Here is a 17,815-nt window from a genome sequence, read left to right as displayed (position 1 = left end):
AAAGCAGAGGCATCATAGTGAGGCTAGTGTACAGTAAGAATGGCGCCTACTGTCATTCCCACAAGCACTGCCAGCCTTACTCAGCTCCTGCAGACAGTCAGATGGGCACAACTCTTTTTTTTTTTCTCAAAGTTCACTGAGGCTTTTTTATTTTGCAAACAAAACCACTGAGGATCTTGCCTGTGGCTACCTTGTAGATTACACTAGAGGGTACACATGGCTCCAGATACTTGCTGGGAAGCAAGTGTGAGAGAAACAACGATTTGGGCCAATCACATGATTATAGAGCTTGGGTTTCCAGTAGGTTCCAGATGGTCAAGCTTGGCTTCTATAGAAGCGCTAAGGAAGCAGAATGCCACAGGGTTGGGAGAGGGGAGCTAACTATCAGAGGTACCAGCAAGTCTTGGTTGGGGGCCTCAAGCTGTCTGCACTGACATCAGGGGCAGGGTCTGACAGCCAACTAGTGACAGAGGGGCTTGCCAGCCCAACACTTACTTGGCCAGGGGTTTCTGAAGTTCCTGCCAGCAAGCTTAGCCTTGCTGCCCAGTTGCTCTTCAGTTATTAGGAGCTGGTTGTACTCGGACAAGTGCTCAGATCGGCAGTGTGCACCAGTCTTAGTATGGCCAGTACAGAGCCCCACCACCAGGTCAGCAATGAAGGTATCTTCAGTCCTCCTGGAATGGTGAGACACCATGATGCCCCAACAATTGGACTGGGCTGGCTTGCATGCCTGAAGGGACTTGGTCGTGGAGCTGATCTGGTTCACTTTGAGTAGGAGGCAGTTGCACAATTTCTGGCCCACAGCCTTGGCAATCCGCTTTGGATTGGTCACTGTGAGATTGTCCCCCACCACCTGGATTCCTGCAGTAGCCATGAACTTCTGCCAAGCATCCCAGTCATCCTGGTCAAGAAATCTTTAATAAACACCACTGGGAAGTCCTTGATGAAGGACCTGTACAGGTCGGCCAGCTGGTCAGGTGTGTTGTACATGCTGGAGTCATTGGTAGACTTGAAGTCCAAGTCATACTTCCCAGACCTGAAGAACTTGGAGGCAGCCACATCCATGCAAATTACCACCTTGTCAGTGTAGCCAGCTTTCCCAAACTCATTCTTCAGTAGCTTCAGTGAATAGAAAACCAACTAAATTGAGCATTAGTGTGTTCTTTACAAGGACTTAACAGGGCTGGAAAAATATCACAGCCAAATTAAGCTTTATTTTTTTCCTTAGCATCAATCATTAGATACTATATTAATACTAAATTTCGAGAGTCCCCAGATATATTTCATACAGTGCCTGAGAGTCATGGTAGCATGTTTACAGGGTGGTCATGTTTCCACAGTGATTCCAACTGAAGCATGGCGTGCTGCTCAGTGACTGACAAAGTCAGGACACCATGCATGACATGACTATTTCATTCTCAAGGTCTAAATTTTCATTGCAGTAACACTTTGAGAGCTATTTATAAATTGGCCAATATTACCAAATTTCTTTTTCAACCTTGTGAAAGTGATTTCAAAGTATACACAGGCTGCTCTTCAGCACAGTAACATTGTGTTAGTAATACTATCACTGTTTTTATTTTATGGAAATTGCTGTATTCATTTCCCACTGCTGCTGTGACAAATTACTACAAAGTTAGTGGCTTTCCAGCTTGAACTTATTTCACAGTTCTGGAGACCAGAAGTCTGAAATGGGTTCTGTGTGGCCGAAACCAACCTGTTGGTAGGATTGCTTCCCTTCTGGATTCTCTAGGGAGATTTGTTTCCTTGCCTTTTCCAGCTTCTGGAGGTTCATGGCATTTCATCACTCTAGCCTCTGCTTTATCTATCCCATTTTCTCCTCTGACTCTGACAGTCATATCTCCTTCTTATAAGTAGCCTTGTGATTATAATAGGCCCACCCAGATAATCCAGGATAATCTCCCCATCTCAAGATTCTTACCTTAATTACATCTGAAAAGTCCTTTTTGCCATGAAAGGTAACATTTACAAGTAGTAGGGATTAGGGCATGGACATCTTTGGGGGACCACCATTTTGCCTGCTACAATCTGTCTGGCCCCTCCAAATTTATGTCCATCCCACATGCAAAATACATTAACTTCATCCCAGTATCTTCAAAAGTTTCAACCCATTACAGCATCCAGTCAAAGTCCAGAATCTTAACTAAATCTCATTAGCCCAAAAGTTCCAAATCTTACCATCTGAATCATCTAAATCACCTACTGATAAGGATCTGGATATGATCGATCCTGAGGCACAATTTATCTCCATCTGTGAATTTGTGGAACCCAAGAAACAAGTTATCTGCTCCCGAAATACAATAGTGGGATAAGCATAGGACAGCAGTTACAGACATTCCCATTTTAAAGGGGAGAAAATGGCAGGAAAAAAGGATGCACCATTCCCAAGCAACTTGTAAATTCAGCCATGCACACAACATAGGTATCAGGGCCTTGAATAATCCACTGTGATTCGAGACTCTGCCCCTCTGGGTCCAAGGCTCTGACCTTGGCGTTTTCCTTACTTTTTCTTGAAGGGTAGCACAGGTTTGAAGCTGAGTAGTTTTTTGTTTTTTTTTTTTTTTTTTTTCTTTCAATCTATTTCCTTCACATAGAATGTTGGGAGTCTGACAGCCTTCTCTCTCTGTCCCTTTCAAGCTAAGCTGGCAGTGTTTCTGCTGGTATAAAAACCATGCTTTTTTTTTTTTTTTTTTTTTCCAAAAACTCCCATGTATGTCTCAAGAATTCAGACCATTAGACAAGAGGCTTCTCTATAAATCGCGGGTAATCCAGTCTCTATTCCTGGATTTTGCTTAGATGGCTGAGGGGACCAATGGGTCACACACCTAATCTCTTCAAATAGTTTTCTGTGAGACCAATACTCTGACACTTTGATCCTCCTGAGGCACTAGTAAAACGTTGTCCAACCATAGTGCTGGATTTCTCTTAAAAGTATGTCTTCCTGGCAGTGAATCGCCTAATTGTAGTACCTGTTGCATTCTGGATAAGCTGAGGATTTTCCAAATCAAGTTCTGGTTCTTTTATTGTTCACGGTTTTTCTCTCAGTGATCTCTTTTGTCTCCTATTTGACTATAAGCAGCAGGAAGTAAACAAGCCAGAGCTTCAACACTTCGCTTGGAAGTCTCTTCATCACAGTATCCAATTTCATTATTCGTTTCCCATGGCTGCTGTAATAAATTATCTCACACTTACATTTCTGGAGGCTGTGAGTCTGAATCAGTTTCACTGGGGCAAAATTAAGGTGTTGGTAGGACCACACTCTCTCTGGGGGCTCTGGAGAATAATCACTTACTTGTCTTTCGCAGTTCTCAGAGCTACATGCCTTGCATTTCTTGGTCCAGGGCCCCTTCTTACATCCTCAAAGCCAGTGTAGCATCTTCCAGTTTCTTTCTGCTTCCTTGCATCACCCTCTTTCTTTTATTGGTGTTCAATCTTTTGCATCTCTTTTATAAGGACCCTTGTGATTGCAAGGGCCCACATGAATGATCTCCCTATCTCAAGACCCTTCTCTTAATCATATCTGCAAAGATCCTTTTTCCATATAAGGTAACATTTGCAAAACTCCAAAGAATGGACCTTATATCTTTGAGGGCTGTTATTCAGCATGCTGCAATCATTTACAAGTTCTGCTTTCCACATAACTAGGCTAAACTCAGCCAAGCTTCTTGTCACTGTATAACAAGGTTCTTCTTTCGTACAATTTCATCATTCGTACAGTTTCATCAACAACACGTTCATCATTTCCTTCTGAGCCCCCAGCAGCAGAGCCTGTGGTATGCACATTTTTTTTTTTTTTTGGTATGCACATTTTTACCAACGGTGTGTTTATGACCATTTAGATATTCTCTCAGAAATATATAGATTTTTTTAGCTGCTCCTCACTTTCTTGTAAGTCCTCACTACAGTGTGGTTAACGTTCATATTTCTGTTAAAAGTCTGTTCAGGGTGACCTAGGCTTTTCTGTGATGCATTTCACAATTCTTCCAGCCTCTGTCCACTACCACATTCCAAAACTATTTTCACACTTTTAGGTATTTGTAACAACAGCACTCCACTTCCAGGTACCAAAATTCTATTGGTTTCCTATGGATGTAACAAATTATCACAAACTTATTATCTTAAAACACATCAAATTTATTGTCTTATAGTTCTGGAGGTCAAAAGTCCAAAGGTTCCCATAAGACTAAAATCAAGGAGTTGACAGGAAGCGCTGGAGGAGAATCTGTTCTTTGCCTCTTCCTGATTTTTGGCCATGCCTCTCTGACCTCTGCTTCCAACATCACATCTCCTTCTCTGAATCTGACACCCCTGTCTCCCTCTTATAAGAACCCTTGTGATTATATTGGGCTGACCCTGGATAATCCAGGATCATCTCCCCATCCCAAGAGCCCTAAATTAATCACATCTGCAAAGCCCTTTTGCCTAAGGTGACATAGTCACAGGTTTGGGGTTTGTGCGTGAGGTCATGGACATACTGAAGAGCCATTATTTTGCTTCCCACTATCCGATCTTCTCCTGCATTGATGCAATATTTCCATGTGAATGAGGAAGTCTCTAATCTGAAGAAAACATTGGGTAGAAATCTGGAGGCTTTCTTTAATTACCTCCTTGTCATTGAATATCTGGTCTTGGCCAAAGACATTTAACCTTCTTCTCATACATACCAATTTTTTTTTCAAAGAATAATAGAAACTGTTATTATCTTTCTTTTTCAAATGGGAAGATTAGACCAGACAAGTTGGGCAGTTTTACAAAGGTCACACAATTAGTTAATGGTAAAGCTCTTCTAGAATTTGGTTGTTTTAACCATCCTAAAGCACTTTCCCACATGAGCTGCCCCTGGTCAAGCAGAGAGCTCTCTAATGAGTTTAGGATTCTAAGCCCTCAATTAGAATGCTATAAATCCAAGTTGAAGCAATTATGTTAACTTACGAAATGCCCTTTTCCTTACCCTAAAATTAAGATTTTATTCAAAAATAGGACAGTATGCTTTGATAAGTTAATGCTTAAATGTATTAACAGAAATTGGAAGTAAAACAGATTGGACCTTTGGAAAAAAAACTGGATTCCTGGATCTACCAGTAATTCATGAACTTTTTCCACAGGCAAGTATCTTAACCTTTTGGGCTCCATTTTCTTTATCTAAGCAGTGGAGGTTTTGAGTAGGTGACCTCACTGGCTCTCTTGAGCTATGACAGCCAGCCGTTCCACAAAGGGCTTTGATCTTGTTCTCTGTGAGGGAGGTTAGTTGTACATTTCCAGAACCTCACAAACAGAAGGTTTTCTCTTATCTAGGGATATTTCTGAGTATTACAAAAGCATAGGCCATTTTTGAAATGTTTTAATGGATCAAAAATTTAAATTTATTCTCTTACGGAGGCCAAAAGCTTTGCTATTGGGGGATTTATCTGAAGAATACATTCGTTTGTTAGAGGAGAGACATTGTCATAGATAAAATATACTTTTCTGAGGTTTGAAATTCTAGTTCTAAGGAGCATTATGAAACGGGAGAACAATCTAATGATAGCATTTCTTGAGATGGTAATTATAGAATATGTCTTTTCTATGTTTTTACTAGAATTATTTTTTCTTTAAAAGAGTCTTTTTTAAAGAATCGAGCTAAATCTTGTCCACCTGTGTCTGTGCACATTCCTTTCCCCCCCATCCCACGCTGCACACACACACACACACACACACACACACATGCACACAACATGTACACACTCCTGCAATATACTAAAGGCAGACTCCTGGGTGCACATTCCTTGTCAGAATGCCATCTTTAGCTGTTGTCAGTGGAGTGATTTTCGGAAGGTGGAGCTCTCAGGGTCAAACAGCCAGAACAAAGCTCACCATGGCAGAAAGGGAAGCTCTAGTTTCTTTTAAAAGCACATGATCTTGGCAGGAAAGGAGGAGGGAGAAGCCAGGAATGGGCAGTCTGACCACAGGGTCATGTTTCCCTGGGAGGGGAGGGTCTGCTTGAGTAGAGACAGGCAGCAGCAATTCCGAGCGGAGGCGCCTGCAGCGGCCCTGTGGATTGATGCGGAACTTCAGCACAGAGCAGGGGAGAGGAGCTGACCCGAGCACTACGTTGTCAAGAACTGCGCTGACAGACCTGGCTTCCAGGCATCCTCCAGACTCCATGGAAACCGAACGTCCAGCTGTGTGAGCTGGCAGACGTGGCGGTGTCTGGAGAGAAGATCTGCCACATCTACTCTAACGATGGCAGCAGGGCCCATAAAGTTGTCATCATTAGGAGTGGCTTAAAAGCTGGGTCTGCTGGTTGAAGTCTTCAGTACCTAGAGCTGGCTAAGTCAGGGTCACCCGAAGCATCTTCTGCCCTGGGCCCCACCTCACACTACTCCCAGTGACGGAGGCCCCCACCCCGTGTCCCCGTTACAGCGACATCCACGAATTGTGAGAGCAGAGGCTGTAAATCAGCACAAAGTCTGACTCTCCTCATCAGAAGTGCTCTCTTCTAGACCCTCGGCACCTCTGCCATGCGCTCATCTTCACAGTTGCTGCCTTGTACCTGGAATTACACCTTTGTATGTATTTCCTCCTTCCCTACTGAAACTGGGTTTCCTAAGGAAATTCTAGCTTTTGTGAGCCCCATTGTGATTTTGTCCTCTAGACTATATACAGCTCATTTAAATTCTGTTCCATTCTTGCTTTACTTAACAAATTGCTTAAGTTTACTAACATTATTTCTTTTGTATTGGCTGTATACCATCCTCTCGGACTGTGTTTTTTAAGTCCTGATTTTTGTAATTCCTGTAAGTCAATCTTTAGCTACCTTCCCCATTTTATAGTCTCTAATAATGGCATTTATTCATGGTCCATGATTGAAGAGGGCCATTGCCAATTATTTATCATGTAAAATAATGTAAAATCTAATTGGTTATTTATACACACACATGCCCCTCTGCATGCTAGAATTAAATATTTAACCTTTTAAAATCATTATTATGTAGAAATTTTAATAATGTGGAAAATACTTTTCTGCTATAATGTTAGGTATAAAAAAGACTGAATTTTACATACCAGTGCACTATGTGAGATTATAAATGAAATGATAGATATTTGTAATTTTCTTTGTTTCTTCTGTATTTTCCCATATTCTATGAACATATGTGGAATATTATTTTAAAAGTCATTTCTCTGCCTGAACTTGGGACTTCTGCAGAGTGTTCTCTCTCTGCACTCACAGCCCTCTGTGGCTCACCCCGTCCAAGGGACTGTCCCCTGGCAGGAAACCCGCTGCCTGTTGGTGCAGACTTCCCTTCCACTGATATGTGGTTTGGTTTTATTCAGCAGATATGTGCATTGACTACTCAGCCTGCAATTATCATCTGAATTATGTGCCCAATTTAGTAGCAAAAGGTTAATCTATATTAAAAGAAAAAAAGGGGCAAAGGCAAACATGAATGTTTTTACATTTTGATTCTCACCTTGGGAGCAAAGGCAAACAACTCACACTTGTAGCAAGGAACAAACAGTAGTGCTAATGTAACATGGAATTATTATCTGCTCTAAAAATAGAATTACAACATGCATTTGAAGTTGAGTGTTTTGTATTTTGACTTTATTATGTGTAATTTCATTTTACTTTATCAACACTGTGCTCTAACCAACTGAGCCAACCAGCCAACCTATTGGTTTTATTTTAATTGAGGGAAAGAAAAACTAATAAACAGAAGGTAGGTTCATTAATCAAATGTAGAATCACACCTAATTAATAAAGTCTGTGGAGGAATAAGAGCACCACAGAGTGGCAACTCTGGAAGTGCCGTCACTTCTTACAGAACAGAGCTCCGACAGTGCAGCATGTGGTAGACACCTGTCGGGAGCCTCTGCAGCCGTGACCGGGCAGCCTGTGCTCCTGCTGTGGCTCACAGCTGAGCAGCTCCGCACTCCTGGCCTGAAGCCTTCATATCTGTGCCGCACTTTCCTCCTTTGAAAACTGGGATGATAATAGCAACAAATCTTGTCGTGCTATCAGGAGATGAGTTAATGCAACGAAAGCACTTACCACAGTGCTGATCATCACTGTAGTTACTGGTGACAGTGGTGTTGCTTGTGGTATTATTATTTGGAAGACTAGGTTTAGATTAAAACAAACAAACAATAATTAGGTTACACCAGAAGATATCTATTGTAACAAGTTCATTTACATCAGCCCATAACACAATGATTATAGCCAGTTTCTGGTCAAAATTTGGGCTGTGCATTTATCCAACATTTATATTTTTTGAGCTTATATACTATGTCAAAAAATGCATCTATTTTCAGTCTTGTGAAGGAACACTTTTTGCATACTGCTAGATAACGGATGGGAAACAAAGAATAAATAATTTTTAAAGGCATCTTCAATTGTTTTACAAGCGGTAACATATGTGTAACACACACACACCAAGCCCCAGAACTCTTGAGTAGATTTTATTTAAGCTTTGTTTCTGAGTGATATTCATCTATAGTACAAACTTAGCTAATTTGGTGGAGACAGTTCAGACAATTTCATAAAAGATACTGATTAAGTGGATAATGTGGCTTTCTGGGACAAAGCAGTTTCTCAGTGCATAGCCAGAGTCAGTGAGTCCTTAAAGGTCTTCGTCTCTTGTTTTTCAGCTTGACCATCTCTGCTGAGTGCCCCATGCAGCTTGAAGACTTCCCAATGGATGCACACGCGTGCCCTCTGAAATTTGGCAGCTGTAAGTTATTTTCACAAGTAAGAACCATGGGTGTACTTTTGGGGTAAATTCCACATTCACTCAGAAGAATTTAGATTCCGTATATAAACAAGCATGGTATGATGCAGTCTCTTTGAAAAGCCTGGAGAGTGCTTTGTTCCCACCAAACTAGTTTTCTAGTCCATAGAAGGGGCACGTTGACACCTGCTCAGCATACATCACAGATAGGGATGAACTGAGATAATGTGAGTGGAGGCACAGAACCATCTAGAATATGCTCCTCTGAAAGTGTTTCTCCCCAGATCTTCACCTCACAGTTCTTACTTGTTTTCATGCCTCAGATTACAGGCAGGAAACCTCCATCAAGGGGGTTCCCAATTTTCAATACCCAGCTAGTCACTTTTACTACTTCATTGTAATCATTGCTATGCTGACTCACTTCTTCTAGAATGTTCTGTAAGAGCTACGGCCTTATCTGTCACGTTCATAGTCACTGCTCACACAAGACACTCAGCATATTAGGAAATATGTGTTGCTTGAACAAATAAATTATTAATGTCAAAATATGTTAGTATTTGACTTATCCAATTTTAGGAAGAATTCCTGGATTCCAGCCATGCCAGACAGAGGATGTGGTAACACTGGCCCCAAATAAATGCCTGCAGCTTCATCCCACTTCTGAGATATTTAGAACAGGGTTGGAACTGATCTTCTGTTTCCTTCTTTCTCTCTACTATTCGTTTGTGCCCATACTATGTGAAGTTTTCATTGTTGAAAGCAGAATGTTCTCTGTGAGGTTAAGCATGAAGACTTCGTGGGTTTGGAACCTAACTGTCCTGCTCCATGCTGAGTTGCTGTGGACACATTACTTAGCCTCTATGAGGCTTCTTCCCTCATTTAAAAAATAAATGTAAAATGTAAAATGGATGGGAGCTGCTATGAGGTGTTCTAGACTGACAGAGTAACATCAGTTAAAGTGCTCAGCAAATGTTCATCGTCATAATCATCATAAAATTTTATTATATTTATATATGGCCTCTTTACATAATGCATGTCTCATTACAATAAAGGATCTCTTTGAACCATTTAATGCCTATGGAAATAATATTTTCTAATATTAATATTGCACACCAGTTTCTTCTTTAATACTTGTCTGGGATATCTTTATATACCTTTTTCCCTCAATTTCCTGTTTCATTATACCCCCATGCTGAGAAGTTCCATGTCTTAATGGAGAATGTAATTTATTTTCATTACTGTGACAATTAGAGTATTTAAAAATGTTTTTCTAAATATTAAATTTTGTTATACTTATTGTTTCAATTCTTTCCCTTTCCTTTTTAAAAAGGAACACCACTTGTTGAAGACACTGTCTTTTGCTCATTTTGAATTCTTGGAACCCTTGTCAAAGATCAGTTAACTATATATGCATAAATTGATTTCTAGACACTATTCTGTTCCATTGGTCTGTATGTCTGTCTTTATGCCAGTGCCAGTGTCTTTACTGTTTTAATTACTGTAGCTTTGTAGTATATTTTAGAATCAGGAAGTGTCATGCCTCCAGCTCTGTTCTTCTTTCCCAAGATTGTTGCGATTGTTCAGGGTCTTTTGTGATTCCAAATGAATTTTAGGATTTTTTTAAAAATTTCTGTAGAAACTACTGCTGGGATTTTGATAGGGATTGCACTGAATCTGTAGATTATGTTGGGAGTATGGACATTTTACAGCATTAAATTTTCTGTCAATGAGCAAGGGATGTCTTTCCATTGGTCTGTGTCTTCTTCTATTTCTTTAATCAGTATTTTGTAGTTTTTAGTGTACATATCTTCTAACTACTTAGTTAAGCTTATTACTAAATATTTTGTTCTTTTTGGTGTTCTTGTAAATGGGATTGTTTCTCTAATTTCCCTTTTGGGTAGTTCATTGTTAGAGTATACAAAAGCAACTGATTTTTGTATGTTGGTTTTGTATCCTGCACCTTTACTGGATTGATTTACTAGTTCCGACAGTCTTTTGGTTCAATCTTTAGGGTTTTGGTTTGTTTTTTTCTTCTGTATAAGCTCATGTCATTTACAAACAAGGACAATTTCACTTTTTCTTCTCTGATTTGTTGTCTTTTATTTCTTTTTCTTGCTGAAATGCTCTAACTAGTTCTTGAAGTATTATGTTGAATAGAGGTGGTTGGAGTGGGCATCTTTGCCTTGTTCCTTATCCTAAAGGAAAAGTTTTCAGTTTTTTATCATGTATAATGTTAGCTGTGGGATTTTCATATGTGGCCTTTATTATGTTGATGTAACTTTCTGTTATTCCTAGTGTGCTGAGAGTTTTTAATCATGAAAAGGTATTGAATTTTGTCAAACAATTTTTGTTCATCTATTGAGATGATCAAGAGATTTTTAATATTCATTTTGTTACTGTGGTGTGTTACATTAATTGATTTTCATATGTTGAATCATCTTTGCATCCCAGAAATGAACCCCACTTGGTCATGGTATATGAACCTTTTAATATGTTGTTGAACTCAGTTTGTTGGCATTTTATTGAGGAGTTTTGCATTTATATTCATCAGGTATATTGGCCTCTAATTATCTTTTCTTGGGATGTCTTTGTCTGTCTTTGATATCAGAGTAATGCAGGCCTCATAAAATGAGTTTTAAGGTTTTCTCTACTCTTTAGTTTTTTGGAAGAGTTTGAGAAGGATTGGCATTAATCCTTCCTTAAATATTGGTAGAATTTGCTACTGAACTATCTGTTCCTGGGCTTTCTTTAGTTAGTTGTTTTTTGTATTTTGTTGTTGGGAGGTTTTTCCTTACTTGATTCAATCTCTTTACTAGTTATTGGTCTGTTCAGACTTTCTATTTCTTCATGATTCAGTCTTGGTAGGTTATATGTGTCTAGGAATTTATTTATTTCTTTTAGGATTCCTAGTTTGTTGGCATACAGTGGTTCATAGTTGTCTCTTATGAACTCTTTTATTCTTGTGGCATCAGTTGTAATATCTCCTTTTTCATTTCTGATTTTATTTGAGTCCTCTCTTTTTTTGTTAGTCTAGATTAAAGTTTGTCCATTTTTTCTTCAAAAAATCACCTCAGTTTCATTGATTTTTTTCTGTTTTTCTATTCTGTGCTTTGTTATTTTTGCTCTAATTTTTAATATTTCCTTTCTTCTACTAAATTGGGCTTAGTTTATGCTTCTTTTACTTCCTTCAGGTGTAAAGTTAGGTTATTTGTGATCTTTCTTCTTCTTTAATGTGGCTATACATTTCCTTCATAGTACTGCTTTTGTTGGATCTCATAAGTTTTGATATGTTGTACTTGCATTTTCATTTGTCTCAAGATGTCTTTTATTTTTTGATTTCATCTTTGACATATTGGTTGTACAAATATGTGTTGTTTAATTTCCACATATTTATAAATTTTCTAACTTTTCTTCTGCTATAGATTTCTAGTTTCATTCCATTGTGGTTGGAGATTATACGTGGTATAATTTCAGTCTTCTTAAATCTATTAACATTTGTTTTGTGGTATAACATGTGACCTATCATGGAGAATGTGTGCTTTAGAAGAATGTATATTCTGCTGATGTTAAGTAGAATGTTCTGTATGTGTCCGTTAGGTTCATTTAGTCTATAATGTTGTTCCACTGTCTTTGTTGATTTACTGTCTGGTTGTTCTAGCCATAACTGAAAGTGGGGTATTGAAGGTTCCTACTATAGCTTTATATTGTATGTTGTATTTCTTTCTTCAGTTCTGACAATGTTTGACTTAAAATTTAGTTGCTCTTTTCCTTTTGTGTAACATCTCTAGGTATTGTCTTTGTGGTTACTATGTGGCTTACATAAAACATCTTATAGATATGAGTCTCTTTTATGATGATAGCAACAACTTTAATCACATACCAAAACTCTACACTTTTATTACTCCCTCCCTCACAACGTACATTCATTTATATTGTACATCCACTAACATTTTTAATGTAATTATTTCTAGTACTTTTGTCTTCTGACTTTTATACTAGAATTAACATGACTTACCTGCCACTATTACAATAATACAGTATTCTATATTTGTCTATTTATTGACAAGTTTTATTTGTTCTTATGATATTGTGTTGCTGTTAAAAATTCTTTCATTTCAACTTGAAAAACTCCCTTTAGCATTTCTTGTAATGCAGGTCTAGTAATTATGTACACCCTTAGCTTTTGTTTTTCTGAGAAAATCTATATCTGTCCTTCATTTTTGAAGGACATTTTTACCACGGATAGTTTTTCTTTCAGCACTTTGAATATACAGTAGTCCCTCCTTATCTGTGGTTTTGCCTTCTGTGGTTTGTTACCTGCAGTACAGTACAATAAGATACTTTGAGAGAGAAAGAGAGAGACAACATTTGCATAACTTTTATTACAGTATATTGTTATAATTTTGTATTTTATCATTGGTTATTCTTAATCTCTTATTGTGCCTGCTTTATGAATTAAGCTTTGTCATAGGTAATGTATAAGAAAAACATAGTATATATAAGGTTTGGTACTGTCCCTAGTTTCAGGCATCCACTGGAGGTCTTGGAATGTATCCCCTGCAGATAAGGGGAACTACTGTAACTTCCCATTCTTTGCAGGCCTGCATAGTTTCTGATGGGAAAAAATCCACTCATAGTCTTATGGACATGAGTGTACATAACACATCACTTTTCTCTTGTTGTTTTCAAAATTATCTCTTTGTTCTTTGACTTTTGACAGCTTGTTTATAATGTGTCTCAGTGGATTTTGGGGGGTTTATTTCATTTGGGATCCTCTGGGTTTCCTGGGTCTGTTTGTTCATTTTCTTCTCAAGATTTGGAAATTTTTTGCCATGATTTCTTTGGGTATGCTTTCTTGTCCTTTCTCTCTTCTCCTTTTGAGAATTCATTGTGCATATTGGTCCACTAGATGATGTCCCATAAGTCCCCCAGTTTTCTTCACTCTTCATTCTTTTTTCTTTTTTCTCCTCTGACAGTAATTTCCAATAACCTATTTTTGAGTTTTTTGATCTTATATTTTACTTAATCTAGTCTGCTATTGATTGCTTCCAGTGAATTATTCAGTTCAGTTATTATATTCTTCAGCTCCATGATTTCTGTTTGGTACTTTTTTATATTTTTTATCTCTTTCTTGAAATTTCACCTTGTTCATGCATTGTTCTTCTGACCTCGGTGAGCATCTTTATGATGGTTATTTTTAATTCTTTGTCAGGTAAATCATATAGTTTTATTTCATTAGGGTCACTTTCTGAAGATTTATTTTGTGTTGTTTTCTGTGGGGTTTTTTTTTGTTTGGTTTTACATATTTCCCCATTTCTTCATTTTTTTCTTTATATTGGTGTACACATTATATAAAACATTCACCACTCCTAATCTTCATTAACTGGCCTTGTACAGGAGAAGACCTTTCACCAATCTGCCTGGCTGGAGATTCTGGGGGTCTCGCTAACCTTGGTGCTAGTCCAACCCACTTTTTTTCTTCTAAGTAGCTCCCAGGACTTTGATTATGCCAGATCCATTAGCCCTCAGAGACAAGCAAGACCGAAACTAGTTCCTGAAGCAGCCCTCAGCAAAGTTGGATCATTGGATCCTCTGTCTAACTCTTTTCCTTCAGGGAGAAACTGAAATATGAGGTTTTGTCCCTATTTGCTCTGTACTGAGCCAAGCAAGGGGCTGTGGTTTTTTGTTGCCTGCTAGGTCAAACTGGTGCTTCTGTTCTCACTGGCCCCCAAGTGGCTAGATTATGCTGGGTCCTGTCACTGCTCCAAGACAGGGCTAGATGAAAGACAATCCTCTGGGTTGGTGCTAGAAAAGTTGGGCATTGGACACATGGTCTACCTCTTTTCCTCCCCAGGGAGAGTCTGGGAGCTGGGATATTTTACCCACTTGGTCTGAGCTGATCCAGAGTGAGAGGCTATAGGGCTATGGTGACTGCCATCCCAAGCTGCAGTCTTTGATCTCCCTGGACACAGGCTCATTGCTTTTCTTTGTTCTTAGCTGCCCCTAGGCTTCTTAACTCTGCAAGTTCCCTTAGCATTTTATGTATGGTGAGACAGAATCCTGTCCCTAAGGAAGCACACTGGATGGCCTGGGATGTTGGATGCATGCTCCACTATCTTTTTCCCCCAAGGGAGAAATGAAAGTCTGAGGTGACCTCTGGGCTGTGCTGGCTTGGGAAAGGGGCTGACATGAGTAAAGTGCACTTGCCCATGTCAAGGCAGCTTTTCTTGGTTTGGAGCTCATCTAGTGGTACCACAACTTCATAACTGGATTTTGGACTTCTCATAAATGTATTTTGGCCCATGTATCATTGTTAAATTGATGTGTCTATGGTGAGATGAGGGTTGGAACTTCCTATCCCTCTTTCTTTCTGATGTCACTCTTCTTTTTGTATATTTTTAGATACAAGTTCTCTTTATTGGATATGTATTTCATAAAGATTTTCTCCATGGCTATGACTTGTCTTATCATTCTCTTGACAGTATCTTTCACAGAGTAGAAATTTTTAATTTTAATGATGTCAAGTTTATCAGTTCTTTCTTTTATGTGTCATGCCTCTGGAGTTGCACTACCACATCAAAAAGTCATCACCACACCCAAGGTTATGTAGATTTTCTCTTATGTTAAATTACAGGAGTTTTATAGTTTTGATTTTTACATTTAGTCTACGATCCATTTTGAGTTCTTTTTTGTGAAGAGTGTCAGGCTGTGTATAGATTCATCTTTTTGCACGTGGATGATCAGTTGTTGCAGCACCATTTGTAGACTATCTTTTCTTCAGCATACTGTCTTGGCTCTTTTGTCAAAGATCAGTTGACTATATATTTGTGTTATTCTATTTCTGAGCTGTCTTTTCTCTTTCATTGATCTATTTTTCTATTCTTTCACTACAACCATGCCATCCTTATTACTGTAGCTTTATAGTAAGACTTGAAATCAAGCAGTGTCAGTTCTCTACCAGTTCCTCCCCTTTAACATTGTGCTGGATATTCTGAGTCTTTTGCTTCTCCATGTCAACTTTAGGATCAGTTTGTCAATGTCTGCAAAGTAACTTGCTTGGATTTTCATTGAGATTGCACCGAATCTATAGACCATGTTGGGAAGAAGTGACAACTTGACAATAGCAAGTCTTTCTATTCATAAACACAGAATATCTCTCTAGATTCTCTGATTTTTTTTCTTCAAGTTTTATAGTTTTTCTCATCTAAATCATGTATATATTTTGTTAGATTTATACCTAAGAAATTTCAAAGATCAATGAAATCAATAAACTTTATAAAGGCTAACAGAGAGAGGGAGAGAGAGAGAGTAAGGAGAGAGAGAGTGAGATAGAGAGAGAAGACACAAATTATCAATATCAGGAATAAAACAGGAGATAGCACTGAAGACACTGCTGATAAAAGGCAATAGAATAACTATGAATGACTCTAACCAAATTTGACAACCTAGATGAAATGATCCAATTTCTCAAAAAGCAAAAATTACCCAAATTCACCTCATTTAAACTAGATAATCTGAATAGCCTTAAATTATTAAAGAAATTTAAATCATAACTAAAAATATCTCTACCAGATATCTTCTGGACCAAATGTTGTCAATGGAGAATTCTAAGAAACATCTTAAAGGATCAATATCAGTTCTACACAGCAGTTTTCAGAAAATAGAAAAGGAGGGAACACTTCCCAATCTATTTTATAAAGCCAGGAGTACTTTGGTGCCAAAATTGAAGATACTACCAAAAAATAATGAAACTTCAGACCAACATCCCTCATTAATATACATGCAAAAAATCCTTAATAAAATATTATCAAACTGAATTCACCAATACATAAAATGAATTATACACAATGACCAAGTAGAATTCATTCCAGAGATACAAGGCAGGAATGTAATTCACCATTTTAATGGCTAAAGAAAACTCAGATGATCATATCAATTGATGCAGTAAAAGCATTTGACAAAACTAGCACCCATTTATAATAAATTAGAAAAATAAAAACTCTCAGAAAACTAGAACTTGATAGGAAGTTCTGCAATTTGTTGAAACACTTATACAAAAACAAAAACACCCCACAACTATAGCACACATTACACTTAGTGGTGAAAGATTAGATGGTTCCTTAAGACTTGGAATGTGGTGTGGATGTGTGCTTTCACCCCTCTTATTCAGCATAGTGCTGGAAGTTCTAGTCTGTATAATAAGGTAAGGAAAGGAAATACAATTTCACTGATAAAAAATAAAGAAAACTCTTTATTTGCACACAAAATTATTTTCTGTGTAGAAAAGCCAAGGTCATCTTTTTTAAAAACCGAAAACAGTGAATAACAAACAAACAAAAACCTCCTAGACTTAATGTGAGTTTAGCAAGTTGACAGGATACAAGATGAACATACAAAAATCATGTATTTTGCTATATTATAGCAATGAACATGTGGATCCAAAACGTAAAACTACAACGCCATTTACATTCCCTTAAAAAAAGTAAATACTTGAGTATAAATTAAATAAAACACGCATAGGACTTCTATGTTAAAAACTGAAAAACACTTATAAAGGAAATTGAGGAAGGTCTAAATAAATGGAGAGACATACTCTCTTCATGGGTAAGACGATGTAAAATTTCCCTTACATTGTTATAGGTAAGATGTTATTTCTTTTTTGTTGTTTTCAGGACATTTTTTCTTTGTTTTTAGTTTTCACAAGTTTGACTATGATGTTTATTGGTGTAGATTCCTTCAGAGTTATCCTGTTTGGGGTCCAATTAGCCTCTTGAATCTGTAGACTTTTGCCAAATTTGGGAAGTTTTATCAATTACTTATTTCAAGACGTTTTTTGCCACAGCCTTTTTCTCTTCTTCTCTAACTCCAAAGGCATGAACATTAGATCTTTTTCTATACTCCCACAAGTACTTGAGGTTCTTTTAATTTTCTTCTACTTTCTCTGTTTTTCAGATTGGGTAATTTCTATTGTTCTATCTTCAAGTCTGCTGATTCTTTCCCTTGCCCCCTCCATTATATTGTGGAGTTCATCTATTGAACTCTTTATTATGGTCGTTTTTCAGTTCTAAAACTTCCATTTTTTTTTC

The 17,815-nt window shown here is 37.9% G+C and overlaps 1 protein-coding gene across 1 annotated transcript in view; it reads left to right on the top strand.

Moving 5' to 3' along the window:
• The window catches only part of GABRA5 (gamma-aminobutyric acid type A receptor subunit alpha5), a 99,456-nt gene that overhangs the window by 60,551 nt on the left and 21,090 nt on the right, over positions 1 to 17,815 (top strand). Inside the window, exon 5 of the mRNA XM_063089994.1 lies at positions 8,650 to 8,732. Within this exon, the coding sequence (XP_062946064.1) occupies positions 8,650 to 8,732 (83 nt within the window). The remainder of the gene's footprint in view (positions 1 to 8,649; positions 8,733 to 17,815) is intronic.

The sequence above is a fragment of the Cynocephalus volans genome, chromosome 3 (assembly GCF_027409185.1).
Source record: "Cynocephalus volans isolate mCynVol1 chromosome 3, mCynVol1.pri, whole genome shotgun sequence".
Taxonomy (NCBI): Eukaryota; Metazoa; Chordata; class Mammalia; order Dermoptera; family Cynocephalidae; genus Cynocephalus; species Cynocephalus volans.
This window is presented reverse-complemented; position numbering and strand designations above follow the sequence as displayed.